The sequence below is a fragment of the Triturus cristatus genome, chromosome 9, assembly GCF_964204655.1.
Source record: "Triturus cristatus chromosome 9, aTriCri1.1, whole genome shotgun sequence".
NCBI lineage: Eukaryota > Metazoa > Chordata > Amphibia > Caudata > Salamandridae > Triturus > Triturus cristatus.
Genome location: NC_140592.1, coordinates 698686149 through 698700605, shown reverse-complemented (window position 1 = coordinate 698700605; position 14457 = coordinate 698686149). Strand labels below are relative to the sequence as shown.

The following is a 14457-nucleotide window of genomic DNA, read 5'->3' as shown; positions in this document are numbered from 1 at the left end:
AGTGCCAAATGTTCAGGAATCCCAATTATATTGAGTATAAAAGGAACTGCCAGCCAACTTCCTCAGCGGTACCCTATTCGAACAGGAAATTTATTTTCTCCTTTTGTAGTTGTGCTGCCAACTTTCTTCCATGTTTTCATTTAAAATTAAACAATTCTCAGGGAATTTCACATTCTACTGCCTCCTTTATGCGAATTAAAAAATGTAAATGGCAGGCGTTTTCTAAACAGAGAGGTTACTCATTTGGTGTTCCGAGACCCCACTCTTAGGCGAAGCTATTCATTGCTCTTGAACATCAGTGAGATGCCATGATGGTTATTGTCTTGGGACTGCAGGACAGGCAAGAGGGGATATGTGCAGAGTAGCACAGGAGGGGGCTAGGAGATTCTTCACTTCTATTAACATTCAGGAATGTTCATTCAGTAGTATATGACACTTGGAATCAATGAGAAGGAGGATGAGTTGAGGAGGCAGTACAGGTAGTGAAGGCTACAATGCTTCTAGAAAAAAAGCATGCTTTTGGAATATTCCACAATTTACCTTGATGTGACTCAATAATTGAACCAGTTTTTTAACACAGGTAGGCCTTCACATCAGTGGTTTCTGTGCATGCATCCAGATGCGAGATCCATGTACAGCTCTGTGGATCACGCAAGGTGCTACTGCAATTCAAGTACTGGGAGACCAAATCAAACTGTGACAGTGCACCTCAGAACTATCCTCCATCTAAACCAGTACCAGAGCAGTGCACTCACTGTTCTTTGGGGTAATCCTACCTCAACCTTGGTCTAACACACTCTAGGCATGCCTTCCGCATGGACTCTGCAGTCTATGGCTTCTTACACTCTCTGGCAGCTGCTCATGCTCTGCAACATAATCTCATACTGCAGGGGATCATCAAGCACCCAATATGATCTTTCATGCTACAGTGGGAACACGCTCTGTTGAAACACTGCTTAGGCAGCGGATTCTCACACTCCAAAGGAGCAAGGCTCAAGACACAACTAATACTTCATACGCTCTGGTAGGCCGCACACCTTTCAGTAGGGCCTGAAACACTGCTGTAACAGAACACACTCTATGGTCTGGTATGACTATGGTGGGGCTTGGGTCCTTCAAATGTCCATGGTAGATCACATAAGTTAGTCTGACATAAGTTACTGCAAAGGGGCTCTGACACACTGTCATGGCAAGCTATTCACTGCAGCCTCACCACAGCCAGTGCTGAAAGAGGTTTCAGTGCTTCACCTGGGGTATGACACTCCAGCAAAGGATTACACACTCAAATCTTACCCCTCACACTGCTTGTAAGGGAGAAACTTCACCCAACCTTGGCAGTCTCCCAAAACGTATATATATATATATATATCTCCTCCAATACCTTGGCTGGATTCACTGAAACTCAGGGGAGTTTGAATTATTTATGCCGCACGGTTCTGGCCTCACAAGTTGCGAATCAATCTTTCTCTCCGGTAAAGGTGGACTTCCCTGAGTGAACGAAGGATGTTAGCTGAGCAGCCTACGTACCTCTGGCTGACAAAACTGCAAAACCAACATACATTACTGACTAGATGTACTTATGGCTTAGAAGCTCAAGGAGACGTAGGGATCTGCATTAGTAGAGAAACCTGCTAGAGCTCATCGTCTACCTCATCCCCTGTTCTGTGGCCCATGCGGCATGGTTTCCTGAGCTGGTCCCCTTGGTCTCCGGTAGTGTTACAAGACGAACATCAGAGTCCGAATCACATCTGGCAAAAGTTGACAGGAGAGCACGATAAGAAGATCCACCTTCACGAGCCCTGAATAGGAGGAAAGCCACTGCCAGCACCGGACTTTGTATTTGCTAATGGGTTTCATTCTTTTTTGAGGGTACACACACCTACCACTATCCTCTGGTTCAAGCTTCATTCATCTATCACAGTAACACTTAATGATTAATGACCTCATCCAGAGCTTTTCGTCTTTGGCAAAACATTCTAAACCCTCAGAAGGTCTCCCGACTAATAACTTCAACTACCCTGCCACCAAACAATAAACACCTACCCAACAATTCATTTTACACATACACACACCCGCTTTCATCTTCCAAAATCGTTCTTAAGCTCTTGACCTTTTGCATAGTATCTGGAGGAGAACGACAAACCCTCTGTTCTCCTCCGCCTGCAAGACGCTTCTGGGCTTGAAGCTGGAACGGATTTTATTTTAAGTGTTCTTAGAGGGTGGCTTCAAGGCCCCCCGCGCCCACTTTGTTGTGTTTCAGCCCACCACGGGTTCAGGCTCCGGCCAGTCTGCTGGCTTTCCGGTGTGAGCGTCAGTCTGGAAGGCCGGGCTGGAAGCTGGGGTGACGTGGCTGGGCTTGGCCGCCCTGTTCGTGGGCTTAAGCTGGGACGCGGGGCTGGGAAGAAAGGGGTATTTGAGGCACCGGTCCTGATGAGGGAAGGGCTGAAGGGGTCATCGTCCACAGGTGTAGGAGGAGCAGGTAATGCCTTGCGATCTTGTACAGGAGTGCTGGGGTGGGAGACCCAGGCTGAGCTCTGGAGTAAGGGGGCGGAGCTGGATCTACTTGACAAAAAAGGGTCAGAGTTCAGAAAAGGATTTCGGGAGAATGTGGGGCTTTTTTCTGATGTTCGGACATGGTCCTTCTTGCCTTGTGGCTCCGGAGAGGCTTTTGGACCAGTGGAAACAAAACTCCAAGGGTCAATACGGGGCCTGACTGGGGATGGTCTCGGCCGTGGAATGATCTGGACGTCAGAATGTGGGAACTTAGGGCTGCTGATCCTGAAACAGGCATGTCCAGAAGAATCCACGCCTTCTGGGTTCTGGAGGGAAGGGGACAGATTGGTGAAATCTAGAACAAAAAAGAGAAGACAACCTTTATTAGATCAGAGCTCTGATTGCACACTGTCACATCTTCACCTGGCATTTCGTACTTCCTGAAAGTGTGCTCCCTGCTTACTCGCTCATCTGATATAAGATATTAAATGAATCTCTTAATTTACCCAGTGTCTGTTATCTCCTGGTTCGATAATGGATGAATGACATGCTCTTTAGTGGTCACGTCTTGAGACACTAACTGGAGTGTCCATCCTCCTTGCATACTCCAACTCCTCTAGGAGGTCTTTTACACTGTAGTTGGTCTTCTAATTCTAATGACAACTTTTCCTATGAAGTTTGGTATGTAGTCGCATTTCTATGGCTCCTTGGTGGATATCTATGCTAGCTCTATTTGTATTTCCTAATAAAGCCGCTACGAAAGGCCTATTATTTAGGCAAGGTTCTTAAATACTTCATTGTGCAAGTCATGTTTCTTTAGCATTAGCTTTTAGGGAGCGTGCTGTGAAAGATGTTCTTGTAATGACTCTCACACAGTTCATTAAAGCAGAGACTTATTCATATCCATAATACCTGTAATTGTTCCTCTAGTGGAGTTTACCGTTAGCCCTATTAATAGTTCTAAGCAGTTTACTTAGCTAGACCTTCCCACCTATGCCCACCAAGCGGATCTTGTTTGGCCAATCTTATTTCTACAGCTGTTGTGGCATTTGCTATGGAAGTCGCTTTCCATCAAGTAATCTTCTCATTGTGTGTGCTCTGTATTCTTCTGGTTCTAGGTTTCCTAGAGTTTGCTATTATGGTCCAATTGGTTGCCCGGGTGAATCCCATTTCTATGGCTATGATTCCCACTTGGCTTCTATCTGCACATGACGTTCCTTTCTATGGCTCAAGGGTCTACTGAGCATACCTGACAGGGCTACATTGTAAGATCAAAAGTAAAGTAAATATAAGCCTGTGCAAACAAAGAAATTATGTAAACGAAAAACACGTTTCAAACGGTCATTGCATTTCCCATTAACTAAAAATCATTCCACCCTCAGCTTCTTAAAGTCGGGTGTTTATTAGTCATACCTTTGACTATTCAAAAGGCTTTACTGAGATGTATGTAAAGATATACAACCAATAAAATTAATCAAAGCAAAACGCTGGCATTAAAGGCTATCAAACGTAAGCATGGAGTGTGGTACACACACGAGCCAACCTCCTGCTTTACAAATGCAGGTGAAGTCATGTGTTTAGGAGGGAGATACCATGAAGGCCAATGGAGAGTGAACACATTTTTGGAGGGTGACGTAGGTTTGAAAAGCAGGTAAAAAAAAGGGGTGGATCGACTACATGGGACCACTAGGAGTGACAAGAAAAAGCAATTAAATAGTGCAAGGAAATATAAATACGTAAAGATTGGCACTGAGCATCTAAGAAACCATCAAATGTAGCATTTGTGCAAACACTAATATGAACCTCAGAATTCAGTGGCCCTAGTCATTTGTAAGTATAGATCTGTTTTGCCCATGATAGGGCTGTCCATAGGAGTGATCCGAGATACAAATAGGGTTACATTGGCTGCATCAAATACAAAGTTAACTCCCCTCAGCCAGGTGTGAGGGGATACGCGCACAGGCTGATTTCAATCCAAAAAGGATCGTCTTTGAGGCCAACGTTATCATAAGGTATATTAAAAGAAGATCCGAAATCGGAAGGTCTGGGAGTGGATCGGCTCGGGCTATAACCAGAGTAGTGGGTACAAAGTCTATATTGAAACTTTTGCGGAATATTTCAAGAAGATTATTATTTCCTTCCCATAAAGGTGAAACTAATTCACAAAGGTACAAGCGTGTGTGTGCTCCAACATAGGCTCTCAGTGACCAGGCTTAGTTTGAATAGTCTGCCTGGGGTCCAGTAGTACCTGTAGACAGAAAGGTATTGCCTTTGAGATAATGGTGGGGCTTTTTAGAGATGCCTGACATTTTCCAAATCGGATTCCACCTCTCCAGTGGGGTTGGGTCTGAGCCTTTGTAGAGAATTAAGGTGAACATTCAATTTTACCTGAAGATGGAGGAGTCTGGAGCCAGTAGAGATGAGCATTTGCTAAGTTTTGGATTCCATGTGTACAGATATAGAAAACACACAGGTATTAACCTAAACCTAGCCTAGTTTGTTTATAAGGACTTTATATTGAAAGGGAAAAAAATTAAGTTTGCAAGGCCACGTAACTTTTGAAATTCAGTCAAACTAAAAGGAGAGGATGCAGCTTCCAAATCACATCCCAAGATATTCCTTTCCTTGCCCAATCATCTGATTTAATCGAGGTTGAACATCAGAGAACCAATGAATACCTCTACATATGAGGAAGGCTGGTTATACCCATAAAAAACAGCCACACCTATGACATCTCACTGCTTCAGCAATCTTGTCTTTTTTCAAGGAAATTTTGTTTTGAAATCTTCTCAGGAATATTGCGTGGTTCGGGTACTCCCTATGGCAATCGAAGAGCCCTGTGGCGGTGAGGGACTTGGTGAGACAAGTTAAATCCCAGGTGTATATTCCGTATGGTATATTCAGGCTTAGTGATACGAGTCCAACCGGTACATTCCTTGCACTTACCAAAGGAATTGTAACCTTGGTGAAAATTGAAAAAAAGTCATGCTTCATTACATTCTACCCACACCTCTTGAAAGAGAAAAGAGAAAAAAAAGAAAGAGTAAAGATATGTGAAGTGTGGTTTTGCGGGTGTGTGCATATGGCGACTACAATAAAGCTGAGTCTTACCGAGTTTTGTTTTCTCTTCAAGTTTCGGACTCTTTGGCGACCTTTGACCTGATAATGGTGACGGAGCACCCCTAGGCACCGAATCATATCCCAGGTCAATCAGCAGGTCCTCGCTCAGCAGACTGGTGGCCCCTGCTGTCGTTGCAAGCGGTGCCGCCTCCTGTTCGCCAGGGTCCGGGTCACTCAAGTCAATGAGGATTTCGGGCGGCTCACTCATGATGGGGGTTGGAGTTAGTTCAACAGTAACGTGAGGAGAAGCCGCGAGTGCTGCACCGGCGAGGCAGGCCTCACCCAGCTGCGTGGAAGAGGCGAACTCTGCGCGTTCCACCCTGGGCGCGTCCACCGGCTGCAGCTCCCGCCCTAGACCCAAGGAGGCCAACAGGGCTGCTCCGCGCAGGAGCGCGCGGTGGATAAGCTTTGGAGTTGTGCGGCTGGCGTGAGGAGACACGCGTGCCGTCGGCGTTGACTGGCCGTGGGGCTCGTTCCTCCTCATCTCCTCCGCAGAAGGCTGGGGTCCACCTTCATTCCCTGTGCTTAGTGACGACGACGTGGAAATACTTATTGTGGTATCGCCTAGAAAAGTAGACAAAGGAGAGAGTGAAAAACACAATCTGAGATAAGCAATGGAGAGAACTATTCAGTTACTCATCGTTATCACAAATCCGGTGATCCACAAAACAAATTAAACAGTAAGGTCAGGAGGAGCGTTCGTTTTTGTCCAAGTCATGGGCGGCGTATAGCGCATTCTAATAAACAAGGTACAGTCTGTAGTTATCCAGCTGTGCGAAAATTCACGGAACTTCATTTACCCCACCTCGTTTCGGCTTTTGTGGACAAAGCAATGTGTACTTTAGAAGGATTTACAGGAGACATGTATTTTAATGCACAGAGAAATTCAGTTGTTAGAAATGTACAGCTCTTGATTTGTTAGTGATGGAGCAGGGTTTTCACGAAATAAAACCTGTTCAGATAGAACTCCTCAACGTGTGACTCATTAACCAAATGTTGTGAAACTAATAGTGCAAGACTATGGGGGGGGAAATGAAAACTGTGCAAGCGCGTGCTGGGAGTTTTAGAGAGGCCGCAAATGCACATGACTAATGTAGAAAATAAGACAAAAGTCAAGAGTTTATTTTTCACTAAAACTAGAAAATATTAAGCAGCATATAAGAAGAGGGAGCAAGCGAAAGCATTCAAAGAGCGTTTAATAGTGGAGTTTTATAAAATGATAAATAACACTTTTATTTGTATTCTCTAGAAGTGTACTTACTGCCCAGCAGAAAAGACCCGAGAGTCATTTTTAAATTAATATGGCATATTAGTAATGTCGAAGGGAGGAAAAAATTTGATGTGTCCTTCGCAAGTTCCTGATGATGGCCAAGGTTGCACAGAGAGGAATTGGATAAAAAGGATGGAACTTCCGTGCCGAGCTGAGCATGAGGGGATACCAAAGGGTATGATGGACGGAGCGTTTGAGCAAATCAAACACTCACCCCCAGTCAACTGATCTGGGTTTAATCCATCATCATTCAGGGGTGGTGAAGTGAGCTAAAGAATGGTGATGGATTAAACCTAGATCAGTTGACTGGGGGTGAGTGTTTGATTTGCTCAAACGCTACGTCTATCATCCCCTTTGATATCGCTTGTTCACCCTAAGTTGGCAGGGTATGCCCAGACGTGGGTCCCTTGCTCACTTTGCCACTGGATTCAAGATAGCCTGGCTGATGAGGGTTATGAACCCGAAACCGGTCCCAGGATGCGTGTTTCCGGTCCAGGGAAGACATGGCTTGGCAGTTCGGGCTGGACTGTTCCCACGAGGCACAGGGTCAGACTGATTTGCATATGGCCATGTCTGAACTGGGGTGGTGGAGTGAGCTAAAGAAGAGACTAACAAAAGATGGAAGCTTGATACTAGAGTTTCCTCTGATTACAGTGTGCCAAGTTAGAACAATGAGAGACTTGAAAGTTAGGCATATCGAGAGTGGTGTGATTGAACACCCCTTGTTTTGGGACAATCAAAAAGCATGAAGCCATGTGAGATGACACAATGAGGGTTGGACCTTTAGTGAATTTAGAGTATAACTAGTAGTAATAAGTGGGTAGGATTAGAGCGCCTTCTCCCTTTCTTTGAGAGAGGAGAAAGCTGTGTTGCTGTTTCCTAAATTTGTTGGGCTGGCTGTTATTCTGCTGATCCTGACTCTATGACTTTGCTCCTTAACTCTTCTTGAGAGGCCTAGCTTACTCTCATGGCCAGAGGGTAGCTTTTCAGATTTCTAGAACCTCATAATATTGGTTAGTATGTTATTCTGAATTTGCATAAATTCTACTTGCAAATGTCTTTAATCTTTTGTCTCTACGCCTATCCACTCACTCATTGCGCTATCATTTGAGATGTACTATTGATGTTTATTCGCTAATGTTTCTTTTTGTGTGATGATCTGTGATTCGAGCTGTATTTGTATTTGATGAGCAATTCACATTTATTTAGATAAATCATTTTAAACTTTCAAAGAGTTTTTCCTTATTAGTATCATTGATTTAGTTATATGAAAAGATTATTCTATGGTAAATTCTGATGTTATTTTGCCAATCCCTAACTAACTATATAAAGATTCATCGCTTAGAAGATAAATAGAATGAACAAATTGGTAAGTTTGGTTTAAACTCACCTAGCGTACTAGGGACTGTAGGGTTATTGAATTGGGTCCACATGATAACATTTGTCAGTTCCGGAACGCTGGATCATTAGTATCAGTAAATAAGTGAACGTGTTATGTTCTTATAAACAGAAAAACACTATTTAAAGATAAAAAATGAAAAATCTTTTTTTCATGAGCCTACAAAATGGGAAAGCGGCGGCAAAAAGGTTTGGAGTTCCTTAGGGTGAAGCCTTGAAGGGTGACATCACGGATAGAGCTAGAAACATCAAGTCATGCTCTGCAATACCAATGCATTATTTTTAAAAACTCTGTCAAAATGAAACCGATATGGATCCATACAATATTAGAACCAAAGCTGCACTTTGTAACCACTGTAAACAATAGCTATGACTATTAACCATTTTATTGCGATGTAATGGTACTTTATATAACAACCATGTAATGATGAGTATGTCATGCTATGAGTCGAACAGGCCATCTCCAATCATCAACACACTTGTCAGCGGAAGTGTTGAAATCACCGTGCCACTCTTCACAGTAACACTTTGTCAGAAGACCTCATTTTAAGGTAAAATAGTGTACAAATGGTCCCCTCGCAGAGGGCTGTTAGCGCAACCAGCAAATCTCCGGTGGTAATATTAGTAAAATACCATAGATGGTTAATGCACTTGCTGCAGAGATTTATAAGTGCAACAAGCAGACCTCAGGATAAAATAATGAGCAGTTCATTTAGGTGGTTAATGCACCTACTGTAGAGCTCTATGTTTCCATCAAACAAGTCTCACAGTAGACTAATGGTAAGATAGCTCAGGCGTGTAATGCATCTATCTGCTGTGGAGAGTAGTGCATTACCTACTATCCACAGGTGTGTCTTGATGCACAGCACCACATGTATCCTGCAGGCCACAGGTCTGTGTACAAAGGCAACTCCCCAGGTTAAAATGCTTAATGCCAAAACCCTTGTGTAAACTGCAGGTCATATGTTCCAATCCTGGTAAAACAGCTCCGTCGATTATGTGCTCTACAACTAGCTGCAACATTTTAACTGTTATTTTGTTTTTCCAAAGCTGATAAATTGGGTGGAAACAGAGAACGGTAATTTAGAGTAAAAAACAATTCAGTTTGTACTGAGTGCTATGTAAATTGTCGTTAGTGATGTTATTACACAAACACACTTCTAACTGAAGCAAAAACGCGTACCTTCATGAAATTAGATTTGCTAAAAGCAGTTCCGGATGCCGCCAGCAGGTGGAAGAAGAGACAAAGGCATACATCTACCAAATCACCCACAGCGTCGCAAAGCTATGTTTACGTTATGAAGGCTTCTTCCTTCCCAAGATATCTTTTTTATTTTTTTTATTAGAAAGCAGTAATTACAAAGAATCCATAAATCAGAAACATAATATCCAAATACCGTTCATAATCTTATCCCCCCATCTATACATAATACTAATATTTCATCCAAAAGAGATTTCATACATAGAGATACATTAAAACCTGACATGTTAATTCATTATTCCTGTAGGAGTCCCCAAACCTAACAGCCCCTTTTCTTCGCTCTCTTGCCCTTACATTTACACAATGCCATCTCTTGATTAAATACATGAAAAAGGGAGGAGGAGCCAAGATGGCGACCGGAGCAGTCGCTTGAGCGCCCGGCTCCGTCGGCCCTTGGCCTCGGACTATCATCCTGATTCCTATCCTTGCCGATTTTCGAGGTGCAACGCGTGCGACGACGCGCTGACTGCGCCGCCGCTTTCCCGAAGTCTTAGCCCGCCCGGATGCCGGAGTTTTTGGTGCCTTTGTTCCCCGCCCTGGACCCTTGCTCTACTGTGGCCTCGGCCGGCCCCCTGGAAGCGTCGCAGTCACCGGACCCGCTGGTGCAAATCTGAGCCCGAGGTCCCGATCCCGCCTCACGCCACGTACGGTCGCCAGAAGAGCCGGGAGAGAGACGCCCGGACACCTCCTGTACCCTGCATCTGACGGGCTGGAGCCAGAGGGTAAGCCCCGGTGTGGCGGGTCTCCTACCCCGCTCTGTGGATCACGCCGTGGAAGGCTGCAGACCCCCTTCTTCTATGGTCTAGTCGGCTGCAAAGAGAGCCCGAGGGAGGGGAAGAGACTGCTGGCTTTCACCTGTTGCGGCGCAGACCTGTTGGGAATTGCCTCCTTGTCACGATCCCCCCCCCTGGCCACGGTACCGTTCAACGGTAAAACATGGCGCTGATTGCCTGCTCGCTGCTGGGGGGTGATGCTCCGGTCTCGCCCGCTGCCCGCTTCGCCCTCCCTCTACCAGACTCCAGCTCCCCAGTGCCGTCCCGGATTGCTGCCGTTGGGGGGACGCAGCTTCCGCTGACATACGGCTCCGTTCTGGCTGCCCTGCGGGACTTTCGTCTGCAATTGTGTGTCGGCTTGCAAACGCTGAGTGAGCGGTTCGACTCTACACTGTCTGCTGCGGGCCGTGAGCGCCCCGTTTGTGATCAACAAGACGTGAGTCTGCCAGTGCTGTGGTCCTCCTGCGGGGAAGCAACGACTGGGTATAACGGTGCTACACTGGTGTCTGCATTTGGCTTTCCCGGCGCTCGGGATCAATCGCTCTCCTGCTCAATGGCAGATACTTTGCTTCCCCGGTCATTGCTGCCTGCTTTGTTGTTGCCTGCCTCACCGTGCCCGCAGGAGTTTCCAGCTGAACTACACCTGGCGACCTCGAGGAACCGTTCACGGTGGCCTATGACTCCTTTTATGTGGAACTCATGTACTTTACAAGCCAGGTCTGGATTTTATATGGTGTGCAAGGGGACCTCCATAGATGATCGGCGGCCATTTTGTGACTCTACTTCTCCATCTTCTCCCAAGTGGCCATATTGTCTTTGTCTGTTCGGGATGAGGGGCATTCACGAGGGGGCGGGTCTAATCGTACGCCCGCGATCGGGCCAGGGCTAGATTACTTTCTATCATCATGGCTTCACGGCCGGGCTGGACTGGGACGGGAATTGTCTACTTATGTTGTGCGCACTCGTCGCGATCTGTCTGCCTTCATTTCCGTGGTGTTACATGCTATCTTCCCACGACCGCCTTCGGGCGTAGTGGGGTTTCAGTGTGTGGAGGCTTGGTTGGCCGGTGGTGTCGGGCGCTCCTGAGGATACGTGGGCTCCTCCCCGCCTCCTTTCTTCTTTCTTCTCTTAGTTTCTTTACTCTATTCCTACTTTCTCTCTCGTCTATATTTCGGGTTCATTGGGCGACAGGCACTATGCTGGGGGGGGGGTAGGCCATAGCCTCCGCATTGGTGTAGGGTGGGGGGGTAATTTACTGTTTCTTTTAGTTCTATGGGCCTCTTTCTTCATGTCTCTGCGCTATACTTGTTTCGATTCGGGGTCCGGGTGTGGGGTGGATTGAGTGGGGGCGGCTTTTAGGGGGTGCGTATTTGCTACTGTGATGATCCTGTTATCTAATTGCATCGCCTTACTGTATGGGATTTTCTATGGCTGTTTTAATGATGCTGCTGCTCTCCAGTGTATGAAGCCGACTTGCGGACTCGAATCTCCTTGTTTCTATCCTTTACTGACTTTATTCTCGATAAAAAATTTTTTTGAAAACCTTAAAATTAACCTTCACTTCTCCTTCCCCCGGTGTCAAGGATCCCTCCAGTGTATGAATCCTGAATCGTTGCTAATCTTGACCTTGCCGCACAGGGGATGTATTGTTTGTCTCTGTGCTCAACCGTATTGTGGCCGGCCTGATGGTTGTAGGCCCGTATTTGTTCTTTTACTATGCACAAATAAAGGTTTTTAAAAAAAAAAATAAAATACATGAAAAAGTCTAGCATACCAAGCCTGGTATGTCAAAGGGTCTGCATCCTTCCATTCTGAGGCGATCATTATACGAAAAATAGCTGCTACCACGAAACATAGATATACTTGGGAATGTTCCAGCTGTAAGATCTCATCACAACCCAGTAACAACATGGTTGGGGTTAAGGGAACCCCCCGCCCTGTATTTTGATGCAAAAAGGTTTCGATACCCTTCTTCAATATATGCATTTACTGCAGTCAGAGAACATATGAACAATATCTTCAGGACCCCGTCCACATCTTGGGCAATTATTTTTCCCCCAGGCACACAATTTGGCCGGCGTAAAGTATAATCTAAATACTGTCTTAAAGTGTTGAGCTTTAAGATTAGCAGACAAAAAAGCCATTTTTGATAACTCTAAAGATCTACACAAGTCCACATCCTGGTTCTGCAGCTTGACCGCCCACACACTTTCTGGCCTGGCTATATCTTCGGGGCTAGCATTCATCAACATTGAATATAATTCATTTGCGTGAGGATGCCTGTATACTAGACATTCTAACAGCGGGATTCGAGCCAAGGTATTGAGCTGTAAAACAACCGGCTTAATTGTCTCCCTGATTTGTATATACTTAAAAAATGACCTTGAGTCTACTCCATACCGCTCCTGTAGTTCTCCAAATGACATAACTCCGTTCGAATTGACTATATCTCCTAAATTGTTGATTCCGGCCTGCTCCCAGATTCTTCCTATTTAATCATAGAGTGGCGACGGGAAAACTGCAGATCGCCATAGTAATAAGTATCTCTGAATCTTTGGAATGTTTAAGATCTTACCAGCCTTACGCCAAACATTCCAGGCTGCTCTTAGGGGTTGAAAGCGGGTTTTCTTGTAATAACTCCCTTCCAGCTCTCTCAGTACTATCCCTGGAGCTGCATCACCTATGGCTGGCTCATAAATAGACAGAGGGATTTCTCTATCCTGCCCTCCCAACGTTGGTTTCTCCCCTATTTTAGGCCGCAATAAGATAGTCATTTGCTGCAGCGTAATCGGCCAGTTATATTACAGAAGGTTAGGAACTGCCAGTCCCCTTCGATCTTGTGGTCAAGTCATTAATTTCAATGATCTCCTGATCTTATAACCCCATATAAATTGAGAAAAAATCCTGTCTATTTTTTGAACAAAAGTATTTGATGGTTCCAGCGGTATACATCGGAGAAGATAAAAACAATTTGGAAACATAGTCATTTTTATTACATTTTCTCTTCCTATGATGGACAAATTATCCAATCTTTTTAGGTCAGCACCTATCTTCTTTATGAGAGGGGCCGAGTTAATCTCCCATATCGTCCCAACTTCTGCAGCTATATTTATTCCTAAATATATGGCTGCCTCCGTCCTCCGTGGATCCTGACATACCATGGATTTTCAAAAACAATCTTTGTTTTTTCGGTATGTAAGCCGTAGCCAGACTGCCTGCCAAATTCCAATGCCAAGGCTCCAATCCTTCCTAATGCTCCTAGTGGGTCGGGGGTAACAACTGCTGTGTCGTCAGCATAAGCTAACACTTTAGTGTTATAACCCCTGGCCACTACCGGTTTAATTGCCTGATCGTCTAGCATGGATCTTATTAAGGGGTCTATGTAGAGCGCAAAGAGGATAGGAGAGCAGGGGCAGCCTTGCCTTGTGCCACAAGCAATCCTGACCCTTTCCGACTCCCTCCCCATCAGCTGTATTTTTGCATAAGATTGTATATACATTGCTCTTAGAGCCGTTAATATTCATGGACCAAAGCCATTAGTTCTTAAATTGTTCCACAGGTATACCCACTCAACCTGGTCAATATCTTTTTGCGCATCCAGCAATATCAAGGACATCTGTTCTCCTGTGACTTCCGCTATATCAAATAATATTACTCTTCGGACATGATCAGTTGTCCCTCTGCCTGGGATGAAGCCATGTTGCCATGGGCTCACCAGGGGGGCAATTATTTTTGCTAATCTTAGCGCTATAATTTTGGAATAAAGTTTTTCATCCGCGTTTATCAGAGAGATGGGTCTATATGAAGCAAGGTCGTCTGCCGCCTTTCCCTTCTTTAGAAAAATAACTATATTAGTCTCCTGCCATGATTGAGGCGGGATCCCCTTCTGTTGTACTACCAAAAACAGATCCAACAGGATGAGGGCTAGCTCTATCTGTAAGGCTTTGTAAATCTTCATCAGGATCCCATCTGGGCCAGCCGCCTTACCGGATGCCATCGCCTGAAGTGCCTCTATCACCTCATTTATTAGAATATCTTCTTCTAACTCCTGAATAATGGGCGGCGCTATGGTCATTCCTGTGCCTTCAGTCTTTGATGTTCTATCCCTGGAGCTATACAGATCCCCATAAAATTCAGCAAAT

The 14457-nt window shown here is 45.1% G+C and overlaps 1 protein-coding gene across 1 annotated transcript in view; it reads right to left on the bottom strand.

The window, feature by feature from the left end:
* Nucleotides 1-1865: 1865 nt before the first annotated feature.
* MAP3K11 (mitogen-activated protein kinase kinase kinase 11) overlaps nt 1866-14457 on the bottom strand; it is a 188153-nt gene continuing 175561 nt past the window's right edge. Inside the window, exons 9-10 of the mRNA XM_085625821.1 lie at nt 5605-6177; nt 1866-2848 (exon numbers count right to left, since the gene is read on the bottom strand). Coding sequence (XP_085481947.1) covers nt 2226-2848; nt 5605-6177 — 1196 coding nt within the window. The 3' untranslated portion in view covers nt 1866-2225. The remainder of the gene's footprint in view (nt 2849-5604; nt 6178-14457) is intronic.